Source organism: Daktulosphaira vitifoliae, unplaced genomic scaffold (genome assembly GCF_025091365.1).
Source record: "Daktulosphaira vitifoliae isolate Bord-2020 unplaced genomic scaffold, ASM2509136v1 Scaffold_1, whole genome shotgun sequence".
NCBI lineage: Eukaryota > Metazoa > Arthropoda > Insecta > Hemiptera > Phylloxeridae > Daktulosphaira > Daktulosphaira vitifoliae.
This window is the reverse complement of record NW_026099572.1, coordinates 27,204,246-27,225,626: the sequence shown is the minus strand read 5'-3', so window position 1 is coordinate 27,225,626 and position 21,381 is coordinate 27,204,246. Positions and strand designations below refer to the sequence as shown.

At 27.1% G+C, this 21,381-nt stretch overlaps 3 protein-coding genes across 4 annotated transcripts in view; 1 reads left to right on the top strand and 2 right to left on the bottom strand.

Annotated features, from left to right (window-relative positions):
• Positions 1-3,197, bottom strand: part of LOC126903334 (beta-1,4-N-acetylgalactosaminyltransferase bre-4-like) — a 43,950-nt gene extending 40,753 nt beyond the window's left edge. Inside the window, exon 1 of the mRNA XM_050681484.1 lies at positions 2,989-3,197. The gene's annotated coding sequence lies outside the window, so the exon portion shown is untranslated. The remainder of the gene's footprint in view (positions 1-2,988) is intronic.
• Positions 3,198-5,976: 2,779 nt separating this feature from the next.
• LOC126903278 (ATP-dependent helicase brm) lies at positions 5,977-20,327 on the top strand. Its single transcript, XM_050681387.1, has 17 exons — positions 5,977-6,600; positions 10,943-11,104; positions 11,223-12,532; positions 12,686-12,833; positions 12,906-12,981; positions 13,351-13,600; positions 13,683-13,764; positions 14,271-14,428; positions 14,517-14,694; positions 14,789-15,031; positions 15,094-15,449; positions 15,512-15,842; positions 15,912-16,142; positions 16,233-16,421; positions 16,758-17,213; positions 17,283-17,466; positions 19,969-20,327. Exons 1-17 carry the CDS (start codon positions 6,250-6,252, stop codon positions 20,130-20,132), a joined length of 4,869 nt encoding a protein of 1,622 aa, XP_050537344.1. The 5' UTR covers positions 5,977-6,249; the 3' UTR covers positions 20,133-20,327.
• LOC126903456 (uncharacterized) lies at positions 8,737-10,458 on the bottom strand. 2 transcript variants are annotated; one of them, XM_050681598.1, is made up of 6 exons: positions 10,258-10,458; positions 10,057-10,190; positions 9,718-9,968; positions 9,254-9,359; positions 9,022-9,185; positions 8,737-8,964 (listed from the first exon to the last, which is right to left on the bottom strand). In XM_050681598.1, exons 1-6 carry the CDS (start codon positions 10,315-10,317, stop codon positions 8,879-8,881), a joined length of 801 nt encoding a protein of 266 aa, XP_050537555.1. In that variant the 5' UTR covers positions 10,318-10,458; the 3' UTR covers positions 8,737-8,878. The 2 variants fall into 2 exon arrangements, with proteins under 2 accessions (XP_050537555.1, XP_050537564.1); XM_050681607.1 differs by having other exon boundaries at positions 9,031-9,185; positions 10,258-10,455.
• Positions 20,328-21,381: the final 1,054 nt, after the last annotated feature.

Below are 21,381 nucleotides of genomic sequence, written 5' to 3'. Positions count from 1 at the left end.
TTGTTTGCCACTGTCAAACAATACTATTATGCAAGAAAGAAAGAAGAACGAAGTCCTACTTGAAATGTGTCATGCAGAAGAACCTACCGGAGACAAGCGCATATGTCACTTCAGGCGGTCGAATAACTATGCAAACAATGAGGTTATATCTTGATCAATTATTTTAATTTTTCACGGTAAACAAGACCATTCCAAGTCGGCTCAATCTCTCATTTATTTATACCATTTTTGACTTACTGTTCAATTTTCTTGGGATTTCCGAAAAAATACACAAATGATTAGAAAAGTTAATGCGCTTTTAATAAACTCTATAGAAACATGAATTATTACTGCGTTTACCACCAACAAATCTTTATACATAAACGTTTCATTATAATAAGTACACAATATTTTAATTAAATAAGTTAAAACAAATAAGAATCATCAGTAGTGTTGTGGGTTATATAGAATACATAATACATATATTTAGCTTCGATGCGAAGCTGAAGGTATTAGTTTTACCATGATGTGTTTATTTTTTTGTATGTCTGTGGCCACTTTTTCTCAGCTCTCACTGGACCGATTTTTCTCAACAATACGTTAAAAGATTACAATCATATCTCGTTGAAGACATTACCCTCAAAAATTGAAAATTTTGCCTTCGTTCCCCGTAAATGGCGGAAATCCCCTAAGAAAAACGATACGGTAAATTTCGAAATTTTTTTCTAAAAATTGCCATAACTTTTTGAAAAATGAACGAACGAAAATAATTTTTTTTATATAAAAACCTTACGTATTTCCCTTTCATTTTATATAAATTTTTTGAAAATATGACCCTTTACCTGCCCACAAGGGAGGATTCAAAATAGCAATGTCTGCGCAAAAATTTAACTTTTTCAACTTAAGTTTTGAAAATGTTCCGGAAATACTCCAAGCTTCAAACATATATTAAAATAAAACTAATGTTATGTACTATATGTTCAAAAAATAAATAAATTTTCCAGATAACTTATCTTCTATGTACAAATGGTTGCCGTAGTTAAAAATTTTGTGTTAAAATTTTAATTTTTTTTTTTATTTTAAAATACCTCATAAGGGTTTGCCATAGTAATGAGTCCATCAATATAAAATATAAATGAATCTAATTTACATTAAATATAAATTTTTACTTATTCTCTTTTACTTATTAACTCTTCAAAGTTAAGAAAAGCTTTTTTGAATTTTTGAAAATTTGAATATTTGTATAAAAATTAGAACTTTGTCAACTTAACTTTTGAAAATGTTCCAGGAATACTGCGTATTTTAAATATATGTTAAAATAAAGCTTATTTTATGTAGTAGAAGTTCAAAAAAAAATTTGTACCGACGACCTATTTTCTATTTGCAAATGGCAGTCCAAGTAGAACAAAAAAATCTTTTTTGCTTTTGGAATAATCCGCCAATATCTTAAAATTAAACACTATCTACAGATTTGCATTGAAGCGTTTCTTATGATAGTGATTATAATTACTGTCAGATATCATCTATACTTGTCCCAATTATGCCACGTTCATATTGTGACACGACTATATTGTTCTATTTTTTTTTTTTTGGTAATTTAATATACAGGGTGTTCAGTAAGTTAGGAAACAGTTAAATTGTTACAAACAATGAGTACAATAGAAATTCGTTTCCTTATTTACTAAACACCCTGTATATAGAATAAGTAAGTAGACCTTAATTTAACAATTCAAGGTCCCAGTTTAAAATGATTTCAAAATATTAGGGATCTAACTATAATTAAATTTTAGAAAAAAGATTATCAATTATCCGTAACAATTTATATTCCTAAATTACCTGCTGTAAATAATTTCATTTCTCATATATCGAAGGGTCCTGTGTAAAAATATGCCTTCTTATAAAGTATTCTTTATAGAGTAGTATAAATTTAAGTTCTTACGAAATCGTTCTGTATACAATAACCGAAATAATTTCTTTAAGGGGTAGTAACTTTTGAAACATTTTCAATAGTAAATATTGTTATTGTTTAAAAGTATTTGTATTTAATTAATATTAATTTCTATACATTACAATAAAAAAAAATCGTTTAATCATTAGCTTTTGAAAATTGTCAAGTTAAATTTAAAATCAAACTTTTTATAAAAAGTTAGATTTTGAATGTCCTATAAATGCAACTTATTCTGCTGCTTTCAATCAGAAACACTTAAACTAAATTAATACTAAATGCTAAATACTACTTAATACTAAATTAAAAATTTTAATTTTCTTGTCAGTAAATTAAGTACTCATTAAAAAATAAATATAATCTTTGGGAAAAACTTAATTACAATTTACTTTAGACAATAAAATTTGCTAGACCGTAATAACTATAAGCACAATACTATGGAATAATCAAAAATTTTGAAATCGATAGTAAATCATTTTTTATTTTAGCTCATTGATATTTAACATTATTTTTTATTTTTTAGCTATAATTTGTTTGTTAAATTCAATAAGGGGAGGTGCGAAATTATACTTTTACTTTCCAATATTTTGATTAAGGGGTAATGCTCCACTGCCCTACGATTTCAGCATTGCAATTTCCTATATTCGTCACTAATATGCATATATACTTACATTTATATTTACGTAAAACGTATGCAACAATCGAAAAAATCAATTTTCTAGCCCATACTGAGTATTGAAATGTATGGCTTATCTTTGTAAATAAGTTATAATAAACTTTTAATTCATTTATTCTTGTAATCGAATAAATACAAATACAATATTTTTTTTATTAGTCTAAAACATATTTATGCTAAGCTTCATAAAAACTTACTAAAATCATTATGAATGGTAATGAATAGTACTTATGTATTTTTTTTCTTTTGTACAATTTGTGTAATATTTCTAAATTTCGCGCAAAAATTTTATAATTAAAACAATTTTAATTCAACTGTATTAGTATCCTTAGAACTAAAATTCTACTTTATTTAACCCAAAAAATTCTGTTAAGTATTCAGTGCTTACCGGTTTGAGAACTACAAACAACGTACGCTGTGATTTCACTCATTCAGAAATAATCATAACTTAATAAATACAATTAAAAAAAAAATTTAACAAATTTTGACACGCGATTCCGTAATACGCGATTGGACGCGAATTCACGCGTACGGGCGGACGCGAGCTCAGCTCTCGCACTGAAGTCTGAAACACACGGAGGTCGACTAGAAGCGCAGCGCTATGACAGCATGAATTGTGGAAACAGTGAAAAAAGGCAAACCCTAAGGGTAATAAGCGTCGGCGCAACCCTAACGCTTTTCTTCTCCTTTCCGATACTCCACACTTGTGATACTGCCTCACTGTGTTCTTTAGTTTCATGTCCAACTGTACCCTTTTAAAGCGCCCTGGTCATACTGTGTTCAATCGTGCAAGTAGGTAAGCATTACTCGAAATGTTGACCTCAAACATAGGAAGGCATACATGTTTAAGTATTATAAAAAAATAATAGAATACTAATCATTATGAATTGATTATCGTTAAATTACTAATGATAGCACTAAATAGGGGAAATAAATTCTGCTATAGTAATATACCATTGTCCCGGGCCTTATGCCCGGCCAATGAAAAGATACTTTTGTTTGAGAATATAAATCAATAAAAATGTAATCTCAATAATAATAAAATCATCAATCTTATCTTTTTGTTTATTGTGAAACTACATGTGATATCTGGCAATTTCGTGTCAATATCATTTTAGTAATTCGTGCTTTATATCTAACCGTCATGTCTTTATTATCGACTCCTCGACCTCAAAGTATATTGCGGAAACTATTCATAAGCTGTAAATGAATAATGCTCATAGAGCTTATTTATCGTAACAAGTAATAAAAGATGATCAGCATAAATAAATTCTCCCAAAAATAAAAATAAACTTCAAAAATTTGTTTTGTTTTTTATGTTTATTAACTGTATTGGTATTATGATATTGAATATACCAACTTAGATAACACAATTTCAGATATTCTAAAAACTAGGAGGAGTAATTTTTTGTAATCAGTATCAAACTGTCTTTTCTTCCTGAGAAGTGATTGTAATAGAACTATATTACAACTACTAGCTATACTACTATATAAACTAAAACCAAACAAAGTGTATAAGTTTTAAAGTTTGATTATACGTGAAATGTAGTTACTTCAAAATTAATAAATTATATTATTTTTATTTTTGAAAAAAATAATAATTAAGAATTTAGAAAGACTTTTGAATTGGTTAAAGTGAAATGTTTCATTAGAAGTCAAAAAATGTTTAAATCACTGATAAAATGAATGGCGTCTATAATATGTTTAGACGTTGACAACCGAAATATTATATTTTCAAACATACTGAATAATTAGTTAGAGCAAAAATATATTGAATGTAAAAGCGCTCTCATCGTGGAGGTTATTAAATTATAGTTGTGGTGAAGATACAATTTTAGAGGGAGTAGTTAAAAAACATCAAACATTTTCCCCCCCACAACCCGATGTCAAAATTTAGAACACACCACTGATTGCAAAAATTAAAATTGAATATAACAGTTTGAAAAATATTTTGAAATGTATTTTAAATATTTATATAGGTTTTGAAACGTAGGGGAGATTGGGGCACATTAGAATACAGGGTAGATTTGAATTGATAAAATAAAATTAGCTGTAGTGATAAAGTAAATTCAAGTAAAATACAGAAGGTTAGTCATACTGTACCCAATATATGATATGTTCATGAGCTATCTGTTATTAATATTTTCATAATTATAAATAAAACTGTTTTTGAATTTTTTGTTACCGTTTTATTACCATCTTAATAAGAGTTTGAGAAAAAAACATTCAGTAAGTATTTAACAAAACGTACTAAATTAAAATATTATATTCTTTTAAATGGGATATTATAGAATGTGATGTTGTATTTCATTGTACAATTTTTGATAAATTTGTTGAAACATGTACTATGGGGTACAATTGAATATTCCAAAATGGGGTAGATTTGAATTGGTTTTTAACATTATAATGATCTCATAAGGTGTATTTTATTTTAAGAAAATGGTAAGAAATTATGTTAAAAAGGACAGTAAATGTTGAATTTATTTATCTATAAGATATTAAAGATTTGTTAATTTTCTTTTTACAAGTAGGTAGATAACTACCTACTTTTAATTTTTCTAGAGAAACTATTGTTTTATATTATATAAGTACCTACTAAGAAAATGTATTAAAATAATATACTTTTACTTATTGGTAATTTTATGTGTGTTAATTTTTCAATATAAAGACTCATTCAAATGTACCCCTATCAAGTAACTTGTGTTTAACATTTTATAATAAACTATTCAGTGATGTAGATTTTTAATAGTTACAGTGTGATGTTAAAATATTATGAGAATCTAGCAGAACCATTATACTTCAAATTAAATGCAAAAAAAAAAATTAAAAATCAAAATGTAATTTTCATTCAAATCTGCCTTAGTCCCCCCTACTTATTATGCAATAGTCAAAGAAAGTTTGGCGAAAAATTTGTTAAAATTTTCTAATAATATATCTGAATATGTTATATAATAAGTTAAACTAGTTATTTTTTAATAAGATAAATAGCAAAATTACATACAAATGAGAAATATCATAATTGAAAAAATTAGTCACTATTTGTATATTTTAAAATGCACAATTGAGCAATGTTAGGCTCATTTGTACATTTAAAAATAAATAATAACTCGGGAAGGCTTATGTTTATTTTATTGAACAATTAAAATGTTAAAAATAATAAATAAACAGTTATTTAGAGTGTTGAGTGCTATATTGAGCTTTTTGAAAATCTTGATCATTAATAAAAGATGATTACACTCCTTGTTCATGGAAGAAAAAATGTAGCATTTGCTGTTTTATAATATGAAACCAGTGTAGTAAGCTGCATAGTATAGCGTCTAATAGTATAACCGGTGTACACACTGGTATCTGATGTTTTGTTTATCGTGTCACTCGGCTTAACTATTACAACCCAGTGTTTTTTTTAATTGGGAAAATTTGTTGAACGATTGTGTAGTTATATTGTATTACAGAATTTATTCCCTAAATAATTTAAGATATTATGCAATAAAGTGCTTTTAATTATTATCAACAGAATTGTGATCAATTAGTTTGGTTTTTAACGCTTCCGACCGATGGTTTTACATTGTATGTAACCTCTAGTAATATGTCACATCATTAATTTTGCTAAATTTTGGTATACACTTTGGACTTAACATTTAACTTGAACATGGCTAGTCTATCACCTAATTCAATGGGACCGCCTGGACCTAATCATCAACAACAACCTCAATCTTCTCAACAGCCTTCTCCTCAACAATTGCCACCTCCATCTCTTCAGCAGCAGCAACAACAACAACAGCATCAACAAATACAACCACCACCACAACAGCAGCCGTCTTCTCAACAGCAACATCAACAACTGCAGCCAGCTCCTCAGCAGCAGCATCAGCAACAGCCGCTGCCTTCTGGACCTCCACAACCATTACCTACTCAAAATTATCCTCCCAGTCAACCCGGGCCTCCAGCTTCTCCTAACATGCAGCAAGGAACACAAACTTTTCCACCGCAAGGCATTCAAGTAATTATCAAATATTAACTTATTAATTTCAAGTACTTAAATTTAATTTATCAAGTTTTCAATTTAAAGAAAAATCTTCTTCTTCTTCTTCCTCGTCTTAATCCCAACTACTTGGGGTCGGCCACCCTTATCCTAAACTTCCACATGACATGATCTCCTACATCATCTATGCTCACATTAGATATCCTCATATCGCATTCAATTACATCCTTCCATCTCTTTTTTGGTCTTCTTTTACCTCTTCTTCCTTCAACATTCATTTCTATAACTGTTCTTACAGCTTCTGATTCTTCTCTCATCTTATCCAAGATTGACGTTACACTTATACTTCCTCTTATATCCTAGTTCCTTTTCCTACCTTCTCTAGTCATTCCACTCGTCCATGTAAGCATTCTTATTTCTGCTACACTCATTCTGTGATCCTAAATACTTAAAACTTTCCATCTCTTTTATCACGTCCACACTTATTGTCACTGGTCTCCTCATTTCACCTACCTCGTGTTCTTCTTTGTCAAACACGTACTCTATATACTCTGTCTTACTCCTACTTATTCTTAAATCCTTTTCTTCAAGAGCTGATCTCCACACCTCTAGCTTCTGATTAATTTTCTCCTATTAACACTATATTGTCAGCAAACAACATGCACCACGGCACCTCTCCTTGTATTTCTCTAGTAATTTCATCCATCATTATAGAAAATAAGTAAGGGCTTAAAGCAGAACCTTGGTGCACTTCTACTTTTACCCAAAAACCTTCTGTTACTCCTCCCACACTTTTTACCCTGGTATAAGTGCTATCATATACATCCTCTATTATATTAATGTACCTTTTCAGGACTCTTATTCTCATTAATGTTCATATTATAACCTTTTTCAATAGTGTATCATATGCTTTCTCCAAATCTATACATACCATACAAAGCTTTTTCTTTTTTTTCCTAAACTTTTCTATTAGTTGCGTCACACAAAATAATGGCTCCATTGTTGACTTACCAGGCATAATTCCAAACTGGTTTTTAGATACCGATGTCTTATTTCTTATTTTCTTATCTATTACCTTTTCCCAAATTTTCATACTATGACTCATAAGCTTTATGCTTCTATAATTTTCACACTCCTGTATGTCACCTTTACCTTTAAATATCGGCACCTCAATACTATTCTTCCATTCATTTAGAATTTTCCTTTCTAATAAAATTTTATTTAAAAGTTCCTTCAACCACCTTTTACCAACACTGCCCAATATTTTCCATACTTCTACTGGCACTTCTGGTTCTACTACTTTATTCTTTTTCATTGATACTACGGCCTTCCATACCTCTTTCCCACTAATTAAATCTACCCGTCCCTCATTCCACAAGATATCCTCTAATGTCTCTTTTAGGTACTTCTCATTCAGTAATTTTTCAAAATACTCTTTCCACCTTTTTTTCACATCTTCATCATTCGAGAGTACCTTATTATCAACACTTTTTATACACCTTATATAATGATAATATTTAGACCTTTTCTCTCTTACGTTTGCAAGTCTATAGATTTTTCTCGTCTTCCTTTGTTCCTAGCCTATCATACAACTCATCATACCTCTTAAACTTCATCTTACTGCACACTTGTCTTCTTTGCACATACATTTATACTCCATCCAATTTTCTCTCCTTTGCTCTTCTGTCATACTTTGAATTGAGTTTTCTTACTTTCTATCATTTTTAAACGTCCTCATCCCACCACTGGGTTTCCTTGTTTCCTGACATTCTACTCCTACATTCAATTTAAAGAAAATAATAACTATTATTTTAACTAACTTATTTAATGAATCATTAAATTGATTTATAAAGATTAAACAGTATTGATCAGNTTATTTAATGAATCATTAAATTGATTTATAAAGATTATACAGTATTGATCAGTGTAGAGTACATCTAATTGTACTCTCCATTCATGTTTATCAATCCTTTATTCAATTTTAATAATTTATCATAGTAGACATTTTTGATATTTCTATCAAATATGTTTTTGAAGTATAATATTTAATTTAAAATTTTAATTATGTATCTTATCGATTTGACTTATTTGTGAGTTGCAATATATATATTTGTATGGAAAATAAATCCCATTACATATCTAAATTAAAACAAATAATATTTTAAACTTTTATTACATAATTAATAATGTCTTTAGAGTATTTATGTATAAATATGTTTATATAATTACATATTTATAAGTATTTACATATGACTTAAAATGTATAAAACAATACTTTTTTATCAATTTTTCAAAATCACTTTAAATTTTTTATATCTTCAGCTAATTTTCTTGTACAAGCAGGAATAATATTTGCATCCATAATATTTTTGTATATATGCCCTTAAAATAATATAGTTTTTATTTTAATTGTACTGTTTTAATTACACAAAGACATACTAAATTTACCTTCTGAATCTAATACAATACCTCCAGCCTCTTGAATTAAAAGAATTCCAGCTACAACATCCCAACATTTTAAATATCTCATTTCTGGACAAACATCTATAGCTCCCATTGCCAAATAACTTAATTGCATTGCTGCAGAACCTAAAGATCTAATCCTAAAAGAATTTAATATTAATAATTCTATAAAAGTAATATGGTAGAATAATCAAATTGTCTGTCTTACCCTCTGCAAGTTTTCATTATTTCTTCACATTTTTTTAAGAAAAATTGCTTAATTTGTTCATCTACCGAACAATATATATCAAACCCAACCATAGCTTTTTTCAGATCTAATGAATACAAATTTTTTCTTGGTATTTAAGAAATTACATATGTTTAATATTTATTTTAAGATCATTTTACATTATTAGATAAAATTATTTATTAATTTACAAATTATATTCAACTAATAGTTAATGGTTATTTCAGTATAGTAGATTAATGACATATTGCAGTTCACTGCTTTTTAAAAATATTTAGCAAATTGTGTATAAATTAGATAAATAAAAACTCATCATTTGAATCACTAACTTACATTAGAAAGATGATTATGTATAAAAAAAATATTTTCAAACTGCTTCTTTATAAAAAAGCAAACATGAACTAATCTCTTATTTACACTAAGCCATTGATATTATTTTGATTTACCATTAGTACTGTTTACATGTATTTTGTTATTATTCATAAATGCTCCTTTTCCTTTTTGTGCAGTGAATAATTGATCTAAAATTGGATTATATACTATCCCAATTTGAAGGTCATATTCTACAGCTAATGCTAGTGAAATACAACAGAATGGAAATTTATTTATAAAATTTGTTGTCCCATCAATTGGATCAAGTATCCATGTAGGTTCATTTGTCAAAATATTTTGAGCCGCACTCTCCTCAGCAATAAATCTAAATTTAATTCAAATAAATTTTTATAATATTAATAATGATTATAAAAGTAATTGCCTGAACAGTAATATACAATATTATATATTACTTATGATTAGGATATAGTTTAAGAAGGCTATCAATAATGGTTTTTTCAATAAGTTTATCATATTCTGTAACAAAATCGTTTTCATTTAACTTGGTTGATATGTCTTTTGCACTATAAAACCCATGCTTCAATATCTGTTATATAAAATTAAAAGTTAATTCAAATGTATTTTTCTAAATAAATTAAGTTATTGAATTTTACCTTGCCAGCTTGTTGCACAATATCTAGGGCATTTTTATAAAATTCATCTATACCATTCATTTTTTAATTATATATTTATCAATTATATACTCAAGTAAATTCAATAATTTATGAATGTACTTATAGTTATTAGATTATTAAATTATGTTAAGGAACTCAAATACTTTACTATTTTGTGAATTTTACATAATATACTGTTATGTAAGAGGTGTAAAGTCCAATGATAGGATAAACTAGTTATCCATTTTAATGCAGTGTGACCAGAACAAAGTGACAATATAAAAATTTCTTTAGTTTTTGTTAAAATAACAATGAAAACATGGTAATAATTTTAGGTAAATTATTGAAGTGAAATTTTATTAAATGAATCAATAAATTCTTTACTTTCTCAATTATCTTTCTTTTTCTAACATAAGCTAGGTTGTTACCTAACTTAATTTAACCTTAAATATATAATAATTTAATTGTAATATAAATAGTTTAAAATTAAATGTATTTGTTGTAATAAAGAGAAATATTATAAAAATTTAGTACATCATTTTAATAAAAATTAGTAAATTCCTTTTAATTAAAAAATTATGATAAAGAAAGTATACTGATTTATATCATTGTCTATTCTACCTATATTTTTTATATATATCTTAAATTAGTGGACATTTTAAAAAAAATTTCATTCTGCTATTAGCCTAATGGGCCACCCCAAGAAAATTTGAATGCATTACAAAGAGCTATTGATTCAATGGAAGAAAAAGGGTTACAAGAAGATCCAAGGTACTCTCAATTACTAGCTCTTAGAGCTCGACAAAATGGCATGGATCCTAATCAAAGACCTCCCCTACCTATGCAAGTAAGTCTTTTTATTTAAAATGACAAGAAGTGTTATTTAAATTAATAATTAAAAAAAACTTTGATGTATTATATGATTGGATCTTTTATAAATTTTACAATATATTATTATTTTGTAGAGTAACTATTCTCCTCATCCGGATAAACCACCATCACCTCAGCAAAATTCTCCAAATCCAAATGGTCCTAACACTTCAGCACCACAAAGTAATTTGACACAATCTCAAATGCAACAACTTAGAGTTCAAATTATGGCATATAGACTTCTTGCTCGTCAACAACCTTTAAACCCAGCTTTAGCTTTAGCTGTCCAAGGAAAAAATTCACCTCAAAGTTATCCCCCTTCACCACATCATCGTCAATTAGAACCAGGAGAAATTGTAGATAATAATATGTGCATGCAATCCGGAGCTTCAATGAGAGGTCCTATGCCTCCAATGCAAAATGCTCCTAGACCACAAATGCCTACTGGTCCAATACCACAATCGCCTGTACGTATGCCTCAATCTATGGCCAATTCTCAAGCACCACTACAGCCCCCACCTAACACTCAAAACCCTCATAGTCAACAACAAAATCAACCACCTTTAGCAACTGTAAATGGACCCCAATCACTTTCAAATATGGGTCCAACTCCTCCAGTTACACCACAAACTCCTCAAATATCAAATCCACAACCTGTTGGACAACCACCTATGGGAGGTGTTCCTCAACCTACAATTAGTGGCTCACATCAAATGTCTGGAATTCCTCCACATGTGCCAAATATGCCTACTACAAATGGACCATCTCATCAACAACCACCACCGCAACAACAGCAACAGCAACCAGCACAAGGTACTGCAGCACCTCCCAAACAAAATAGAACTACTACTTGTCCAAAACCGGTAGGATTGGATCCTCTTATAATTTTACAGGAAAGAGAAAATAGACTAGCTGCACGTATTGCTCATCGTGTAAAACAGTTAAGCAATTTACCAACTACAATGAGTGATGATTTGCGAATAAAAGTGGAAATTGAGCTTAGAGCTTTAAGGGTTTTAAATTTTCAAAGACAGTTAAGAGCTGAAGTAGTAGCTTGCACACGCAGAGACACAACATTAGAAACTGCTGTTAATGTAAAAGCATATAAGCGAACTAAAAGACAAGGACTACGTGAAGCAAGAGCTACTGAAAAACTAGAAAAACAACAAAAACTAGAAGCTGAAAGAAAGAAACGTCAAAAACATCAAGAGTATCTCAGTACTATATTGCAGCACTGTAAGGATCTTAAAGAATATCATAGAAATAATATTGCTAAAATAGGACGATTAAATAAAGCCGTTTTAAGTTATCATGCTAATGCTGAACGTGAACAAAAGAAAGAACAGGAAAGAATAGAAAAAGAGCGTATGCGTAGGTTGATGGCTGAAGATGAAGAAGGATATAGGTAAATTATTTAAATTAATATTTAATAAAATAAAATTAAATTAATTTACTAATCAAATTAATGAACTTAATTGGTTTTTTATATATAAATAAAGTGTAATTAAAGAGAGGATTTTTTTTTTTTTTTCTATATAATTAATATTTTATTTGTTAGAAAATTGATTGATCAGAAGAAAGATAAGCGACTGGCATTCTTACTATCACAAACTGATGAATATATTGGAAATTTAACAGAGATGGTAAAAGAGCATAAATTAGAACAAAAACGAAAACAACAAGAAGATCAAAAAAAGAAAAAGAAAGTTAGTTAAACAATACCATGTAAACAAATTTATAAATTTATAGTCTACATATTTTATGATTTGTTTTACTAGAAAGATGGTCCTGATGATCTTGATGAAAGTTCACAACAATCAGATATGCATGTGTCAGTAATAGAGCCATCTACAGGTATGAATATTTTAAATATTAATTACTCCTGTCTTTCAATGATGTTCAATTTTTTTTTTTTTTAGTAAAAATATTAGCTTTTGTCAAATGAACTTAATAAAAAAAAATGTGATTTTTATTGATTTAATTTTTTAAATATTATGAAGAAATCTTTAATATACATGAGAATCATAAAATAATTACAAAAACATCATTTTTTTTGTGAGTGGGGAATCCTATCAATAAACTAGATGTATAATTATTTATACAATTAGTAATTAATGTTTTATGTATTTGCTGAAAAAATATAAATTTAAAATGTTTTTGTTAAAAAAATTTAATTTAATTTGAAAGTATTTTAAAGTAATAATATTTTATTTATAAATTAAGGGAAAACACTTAAAGGAGAAGATGCTCCTTTAGCATCTCAACTTAATAGCTGGTTAGATGATCATCCTGGTTGGGAAGTAGCTGAAGAATCTGATGATGAAGAAGAAGATGAACAAGATGATGAAGATGGAAATAATCAAAAGGCTAAGAAAAGTAACAATGAAAAAGGAGATGAATTGGAACCAATCAAGAAAGCTAAAATGGAAGATGATGAATATAAGAATGCATCAGAAGAACATACCTACTACAGGTTAAAATCTACTTACAATTTTACATTTCTACCCATGATTTTTCTTTTTCTTTACTTCATAATCATTTTTTTTTTAATTCAGCATTGCTCATACCATACATGAAAGTGTCACTGAACAAGCTTCCATTTTAGTGAATGGTAATCTTAAAGAGTATCAAATTAAGGTAAATTAAATTCAATATTTTCTAATTATTTAATGAATTGTATAAGTTTATATTTTTAAAAATTGCTCACTGATATAAAATTTATTAATTTTTAATATTTAGTTTTGGCCAACAAAATAAAATCCACTTTAGTGGTATTTTTTGTAGTAGTAGGCTAAAGAAGTGTAAGTCATTATTAAAAAAAAAACCCATTATAAAAATGAGTTTTACATGAAATAAATATTTTAAATTTAACACCTAATTTTGTTTCAATAATAATGATAAATTTATGCCTTATTACCATATTTATGAAATTTTAAAGTCATTATTCATATAAATTCTTATATAATTAAAATATTTCAAATGACTTCTGAAAAACAATTCAAATAAATTTACATAACTTACACTTAAACTCTTACTTTCATTGTATTATTAATATATTAAACATTATTTTAGAGAACAATCATTAAAATGCATAATTTGTTGCATTATTTACTTATTTAATTAAACCTAATTTATAATTTTAGGGTCTTGAATGGCTAGTGTCATTATTTAATAATAATTTAAATGGAATACTTGCTGATGAAATGGGCTTAGGTAAAACAATTCAAACTATTGGACTCATCACTTATCTTATGGAGAAAAAAAAAGTTAATGGACCATTTTTAATTATTGTACCATTATCGTTAGTACTACTATACTTTTTTTATTATAAAATGTTATTTTTTAGCTTCGATGCGAATTTATAATTTATTTTAATTATCTTATATTAGGACATTATCAAACTGGGTGTTGGAATTCGAAAAGTGGTCTCCATCAGTCTGTGTTGTTGCTTATAAAGGCTCTCCAATTATGCGTCGTACATTACAAGCACAAATGCGTTCAACTAAATTCAATGTTTTATTGACAACTTATGAATATGTTATTAAAGATAAAGCAGTTTTGGCTAAAGTAATTTTGAACTTATTAATATTGTACTAAACATTAATTTTTATTACTTATAATGTCAATTTTTTAATTGAATATTTTATCTATACATTTATAGTTACATTGGAAATATATGATAATTGATGAAGGTCATCGTATGAAAAATCATCATTGTAAACTAACCCAAGTTTTAAATACTCATTACAATGCTCCACATAGATTATTGCTTACTGGAACACCTCTTCAAAACAAACTTCCCGAATTATGGGCCTTGCTTAACTTTTTGCTTCCATCTATTTTTAAATCTTGTTCTACTTTTGAACAATGGTTTAATGCTCCATTTGCAACAACTGGAGAAAAAGTGAGTATTTATTTTTTGTTTAGTTAAATGTAGTTGTATTATTTATAAAAATCTGATTGTAGGTGGAATTAAATGAAGAAGAAACTATTCTTATTATTCGTCGGTTACATAAAGTATTACGACCATTCTTATTACGTCGTTTAAAAAAAGAAGTGGAATCACAATTGCCTGATAAAGTGGAATACATTGTTAAATGTGATATGTCTGGTCTTCAACGTGTTTTGTACAAACATATGCAAAGTAAAGGTGTTTTGCTTACCGACGGTGCTGAAAAAGGAAAACAAGGCAAAGGTGGTGCCAAGGCACTTATGAATACAATTGTGCAATTACGTAAGCTGTGCAATCATCCATTCATGTTCCAGAGTATAGAAGAAAAATTCTGTGAACATGTTGGAACTGCAGGAAATGTTATTCAAGGGTAATATTTTATTTATATTATTTTCTTAGGCATAGGTAACAATTTTCTTAATATATTTATAGGCCAGATTTGTACAGAGTATCGGGAAAATTTGAGTTGCTTGATAGAATTTTGCCTAAATTAAAAGCAACTAATCATAGAGTTTTGTTATTTTGTCAAATGACCCAATTGATGACTATAATGGAAGATTACTTAGGATGGCGAGGTTTTGCTTACTTAAGACTGGATGGCACTACTAAAGCTGAAGACAGAGGGGACTTATTAAAAAAGTTCAATAGTGCTAACAGTGAATACTTCTTGTTTTTGTTAAGTACTAGAGCTGGTGGTTTGGGTTTGAATTTACAAGCGGCTGATACAGTTATTATATTTGATTCTGATTGGAATCCTCATCAAGTAAACTATAAACTTTCATTAATATTATTAGTTTTTGACTATTTCTAAATATTTCATTATTTTTTCTAGGATTTACAAGCCCAAGATCGGGCCCATCGTATTGGTCAGAAAAATGAAGTAAGAGTATTACGTTTGATGACTGTTAATTCTGTAGAGGAGCGTATTTTAGCTGCAGCTCGTTATAAATTAAACATGGATGAAAAAGTTATTCAAGCTGGTATGTTTGATCAAAAGTCCACAGGATCAGAAAGACAACAATTTCTACAATCAATTCTTCATCAAGATGATGGAGATGATGAGGTAAATATTTAAAACATTTAACAGTTTTGTTGTATTTTACTAATGCTAATAATATTAAATTATATAACTATACTATCATTTATTGTTTAGGAAGAAAATGAAGTACCTGATGACGAAGTTGTCAACCAAATGATTGCTCGGTCTGTAGAGGAATTTGAAACATTCCAAAAAATGGATCTTGAGCGAAGGAGAGAAGAAGCTAAACTTGGTCCTAACCGTAAATCACGACTTATAGAAATTTCTGAATTACCAGAATGGCTTGTTAAAGATGAAGAAGAGGTAATTGTTTAACAACTATAGTAGTTTAAAAGTACAAAAAATAAAATAACTCAACTATTTTCATATAATTACTATAAACTAATTTGTTAATCAACAGACCATTTGTATGATAGAGTAAAAATTGTGACTGGGGGCAAATTTTTGTATAGTAATTGATATACTCTTAAGTTGTAAAAATTGTAGTCAATATAATACTATTTATTAACTAATATGTTTAGATAAAAAAATAATATTAAAAATAAAAATTTTAGGGATAGACATAATGTAATATTAAATAAATATTAATCACATAACCGTGATTTTTACTAACTGTTATTTCATGTAAAATATTTTCAGGTTGAGAGATGGACATATGAAGAAGATTCAGAAGAGATCATGGGTAGAGGATCACGTGTTCGTAAAGAAGTGGATTATACTGATAGTTTGACAGAAAAGGAATGGTTAAAAGCAGCATTAGATGAAAATGTTGACGATTTTGATGATGACGAAGAAGAAGAAATAAAATCAAACCGCAAAGGTAATCGTGGAAAAAAAAGAGGAAGAAGAAATGCTGATGATGACGATGATCCTCCAATAAGAAGACGTAAAACTGTTGGACCAGAAGAATTGAAACTTCGAAAAAAAATGAAAGCTATAATGAATATAGTTGTCAAATATACAGATGCTGATTCTAGAGTGTTAAGTGAACCATTTATGAAGCTACCTTCAAGGCATAAACTTCCCGATTACTATGAAATAATCAAAAAACCACTGGATATTAAAAAAATTATAGCAAAAATTGATGATGGAAAGGTATATTGGATTTATAATTATTTTATATATTCAATTTTATTTAATAAAAAACAATTAAACATTTTTTAGTATGCCGATTTAAATGAACTAGAATCAGATTTCACACAATTATGTAAGAATGCACAAATATATAATGAAGAGGCATCATTAATTCATGAAGATTCCATAGTATTGCAATCAGTTTTTACTAATACTCGTCAAAGGTTAGAGACAACTGATATCAATGAATCTGGACCAGAAGATGGCACTAAAAGTATATTCTTTTAATTTAATAATTTTAAATGAAAAAATGAATTTAAAACAAATATTCCCAGGGTATTCAGGAAAACCAAGTATGATGATATCTGACAAGGATATAATATCACTATCATAAAAACCAATAGTGATACTAATTACTGTCGGATATCATCTGTACTTGTCCCAAAGATACCCCATTCCTAATGTGCTGGGTTTTTTTTATTTTGTAGTACATTTCAAAAACTTTAATTTGATAAAAGTTAGAAGTTATAAAATATTTTACTTATAGAATATTATATAATCGTTTATTAAACTATGTTTAAAGCATGCAGAATTTCCAGAACATTTTCAAAAAACGAGTTCATAAATAATTTTACGTGAATGTATGGTCTCAATTAAACCTTTCCATTAAAGAAAAAATTATATTTTATCAGATTTTCAAAAAAAAACCAAAAGATAACTTATTGTCTCTAGTATACTCTAATAAAATTTTATTAGAATCGGTATTTTTTTTTTTTTTTGAAAAAGTTAAATTAGTTTTAAAAACTTTTTGAAAGCGTCAATTTTTATGGTATTTTTATTTTGAGATATTTTTCTAAATTTCTAGAATTGGGGAGTGTTTCCAATTTTTTAATGATAGATTCAACTAGATTAAAAAGGGTTGTTTTGACGTATTGTTTATTAATATCGGTCTAGTAAAAGCTGAAATTAGTATAAACTGCAATGCCGTATAAAAAAAAAAAAAGAGGAGTTAAGGGATCAATCATACTAATTTTTTATTCAAAAATATTTATTTTGACTTTTAACATCTATAACTTTAAAAAGTTTTACACCGTTTAACTTTTTAAAATATGCACAACTAGGTGATTTTTTTATTTTAAAATACCTTGCAAGGGGAGACCATTGATTTTCATAAAAGTGGTATGAATCTCATTGACATAGAATATAAAGTTAAACTTATTTAAAATTTGTTTGCTTCTTTTAAGTTAAGAAAAACTACTGAAATTTTGAATTAGCTTAAATTGTTCCTTTTATCAACAGAAAAATGTTATATATAGTAACATTAAGTTTTTCATGCTCAGAGTACAAGGTTCAAATTTGTCCTGTCAAAATTACATTTTTTAAAAATTCTTTTTTGGTTGAAAAATAATCACAACTAGTATCTAGTTAAAGATATTACCCTTAATAATTAAAAAAATTTACCCTTTACCAAATAAAAAGTTGCTTAACGAACTTTCTCCATACAGTCAATTAAAATCATTCATTTCTAATTTTTTTAATGTATATATTGTCGAATTAGGTTATTTCTTAGTATTTAACTCTATTTGTGTGTTCCACTACCAGTACATAATATTCCAAATATTTGGTAGCATGTTATTGTATAAATCATTTCTATAAAACTTCACTTTTGGTTTCATCTAAATTTAAAAATGGATTTTTACAATTATAATGAATTTTTATTATATTTTCAGTTGAGTAGATTTTTTTAACAACTTTTTGATTGTTTATTTTGTGTTTTGATGTGAAACTAAGAAGATATTGGTCTTATAATGCTTTGCAAGCTTTTTATGTCTGCAACTAAAAATTCTCAACTTTTACTGGTACAATTTTAATGATAAATAGTAAAAAAAAACCTGAATTTAACAATGGATTTTTACAATTATGATCAATTTTATAATATGTTCGATTGAGTAGATATTTTTTAGTTAAAGTAAATTATTAAAATTAATTGAGGTTTAATATTTCAATTGTAAAATGTTTTTAAACACCAAGAATTAGATAAAAATGATCATTTTGAAATGATTTATTATGAAAAAAAGGAAATAGGAGTTGATGTTTATTTTGGAATAGCCCACCAATTTCTTAAAATTAAACACTACAGATTTGTACCTAGCTACAGAGAGGGATTCAAACTAGCACCTTTTTCAATTTAATTTTTGAACATTTTTTTAAATGTATGTAAAATTAAAACTTATGTTATGTACTATAAGTTAAAAAAAAAAAATTGTCATGCCATGGCCATAGAACAAATTTTTAAATATTTATTCATATATTACACTTATATATCATATAACTTGTAATCATGATATAAATAAGGAAATAAAAGTTCATTTTGCTTTTGGAATAATCCACCAATTTCTTAAAATTAAACATCATTTACAGATTTGCATCAAAGCTTTTCTTATGTTAGTGATATTTTAATCACTGTTAGATATCATCTATACTAGTTCCAACTATGCCACATCCATATTGTACCGTAACCCTACTGTGATAAGGTTTTTTTTTTAAATTAAATTAGACCATTATTTTTTTTAATGAATTTATTCTTTTTTTAAATATTTGTATATTGAATTTTATGATCGACTTTTACTTTAATTACTAACAATTTGGATTTTATTTTAACTTAGATAAAAATTATAGTATTAATTTTTTTATTTAAAAATATGTATCTCACAAAACAAGGGATACAATACTATGAAGTAATATTATTAAACTAAACTAAAATTTTTGTTTTTAGGTGAAGATGAAATATCTGATGCTGATACAACATCCTCTTCAGTAAAAATGAAATTAAAGATGAAAAATCGTGGTAAAGGCTCTGAAGTAAGAACTTCCAATCGAAGAAAAAAAAAGAAACAAATCAGTGATGATGATGATGATGAGGATGATTCTAATTTGTAAACTTTTTAATACTTAATTGATTTTAATTGATAACCTCATTTTTGTGTTATGTTAGGTTATTTTAGAAATTTACTTTTTCTAAAATATTTTGAATTAGATTTAATCTTTAAGTAAATAATAAAAATAATGTATTACTATATTTGTTTTTTAATTATTAAATTTATATTATATTATAATACACTGGTTGTCACTGAATTTTAAATGAAATTCTTTTTAACTATTTTCTTTATTGGTTTATTTATTTTCAGTTTCCAGTAAAAAGTATACAATAAATGATACTTTCATAAAATAATCATTGTAATGGTTTCACATTAAAAGATTTATTCTTGAATATTATCACTCTTAAAAATGTCTAGTTAATCAATAATATTACTTATGTTATAAAAGTTTGTTTTCTAAAATATTAATGAAAAACTTTTTAAACATATTATAATAAACTAATGTATTATTAAATTGAACTTCTGGTGTAAATTCATACTCTAATTTAAATTAATAATTTCAGTAGCATTTGGATTGATTACTTCTACTACAGACAGTTCTTCAGTTTTGAAAGAAAATTAATAGAAGAAGACTGAATATATAAATAATACGTTTGAGACTAAAGTGATGAAAAGAGTATGTGATAGATGTGGTTAAAAGTTTTAAATATTTAGGATATTTTGTACAAAATAATGGTAGTATTTGTGTGAACATGAGACATAGGATTAATTATGGATGGATCATGTTAAGAATACATATATGGTGTGAGAGGAAGCATAGGAGTAGCATCGATCATGGAAAAGATGGGAAAAAATGATTTTAAATGGTTTGATAAAATTATGAGAAGAGAAATCGAAACCCTAAAGAACCCTACTAGAGTCTTTCGTCGGAGAATAACATGATAATTTACAAAAGATTTCAATTTAATTATTTAATATATAATACACTTTCATTTTTAAAAAGTTATAAATGCATTAGCATTAAGTAACATTAGTGTGTTTACAAAAATAAAAAAGTGAAAATGTTAACAAAAACTCCAACAAAAAATAATAAAATGTGATGGTGTGGCCAAAAATTTAGGCCATTATGTTACAACAATATGAATAAAATAAGAGACATTTTGTAACAAGTAAGGTTTTATAGTTGCTTATTTTTCTTTTTTTGCAATTTTTTTTGATATTGATAGTTTTTAGACTTTATGATTGAATAGAAAAATAGTTATGGTACGAACATTGGTGCTAAATAATTTTACAATAATCACAATTTTTTT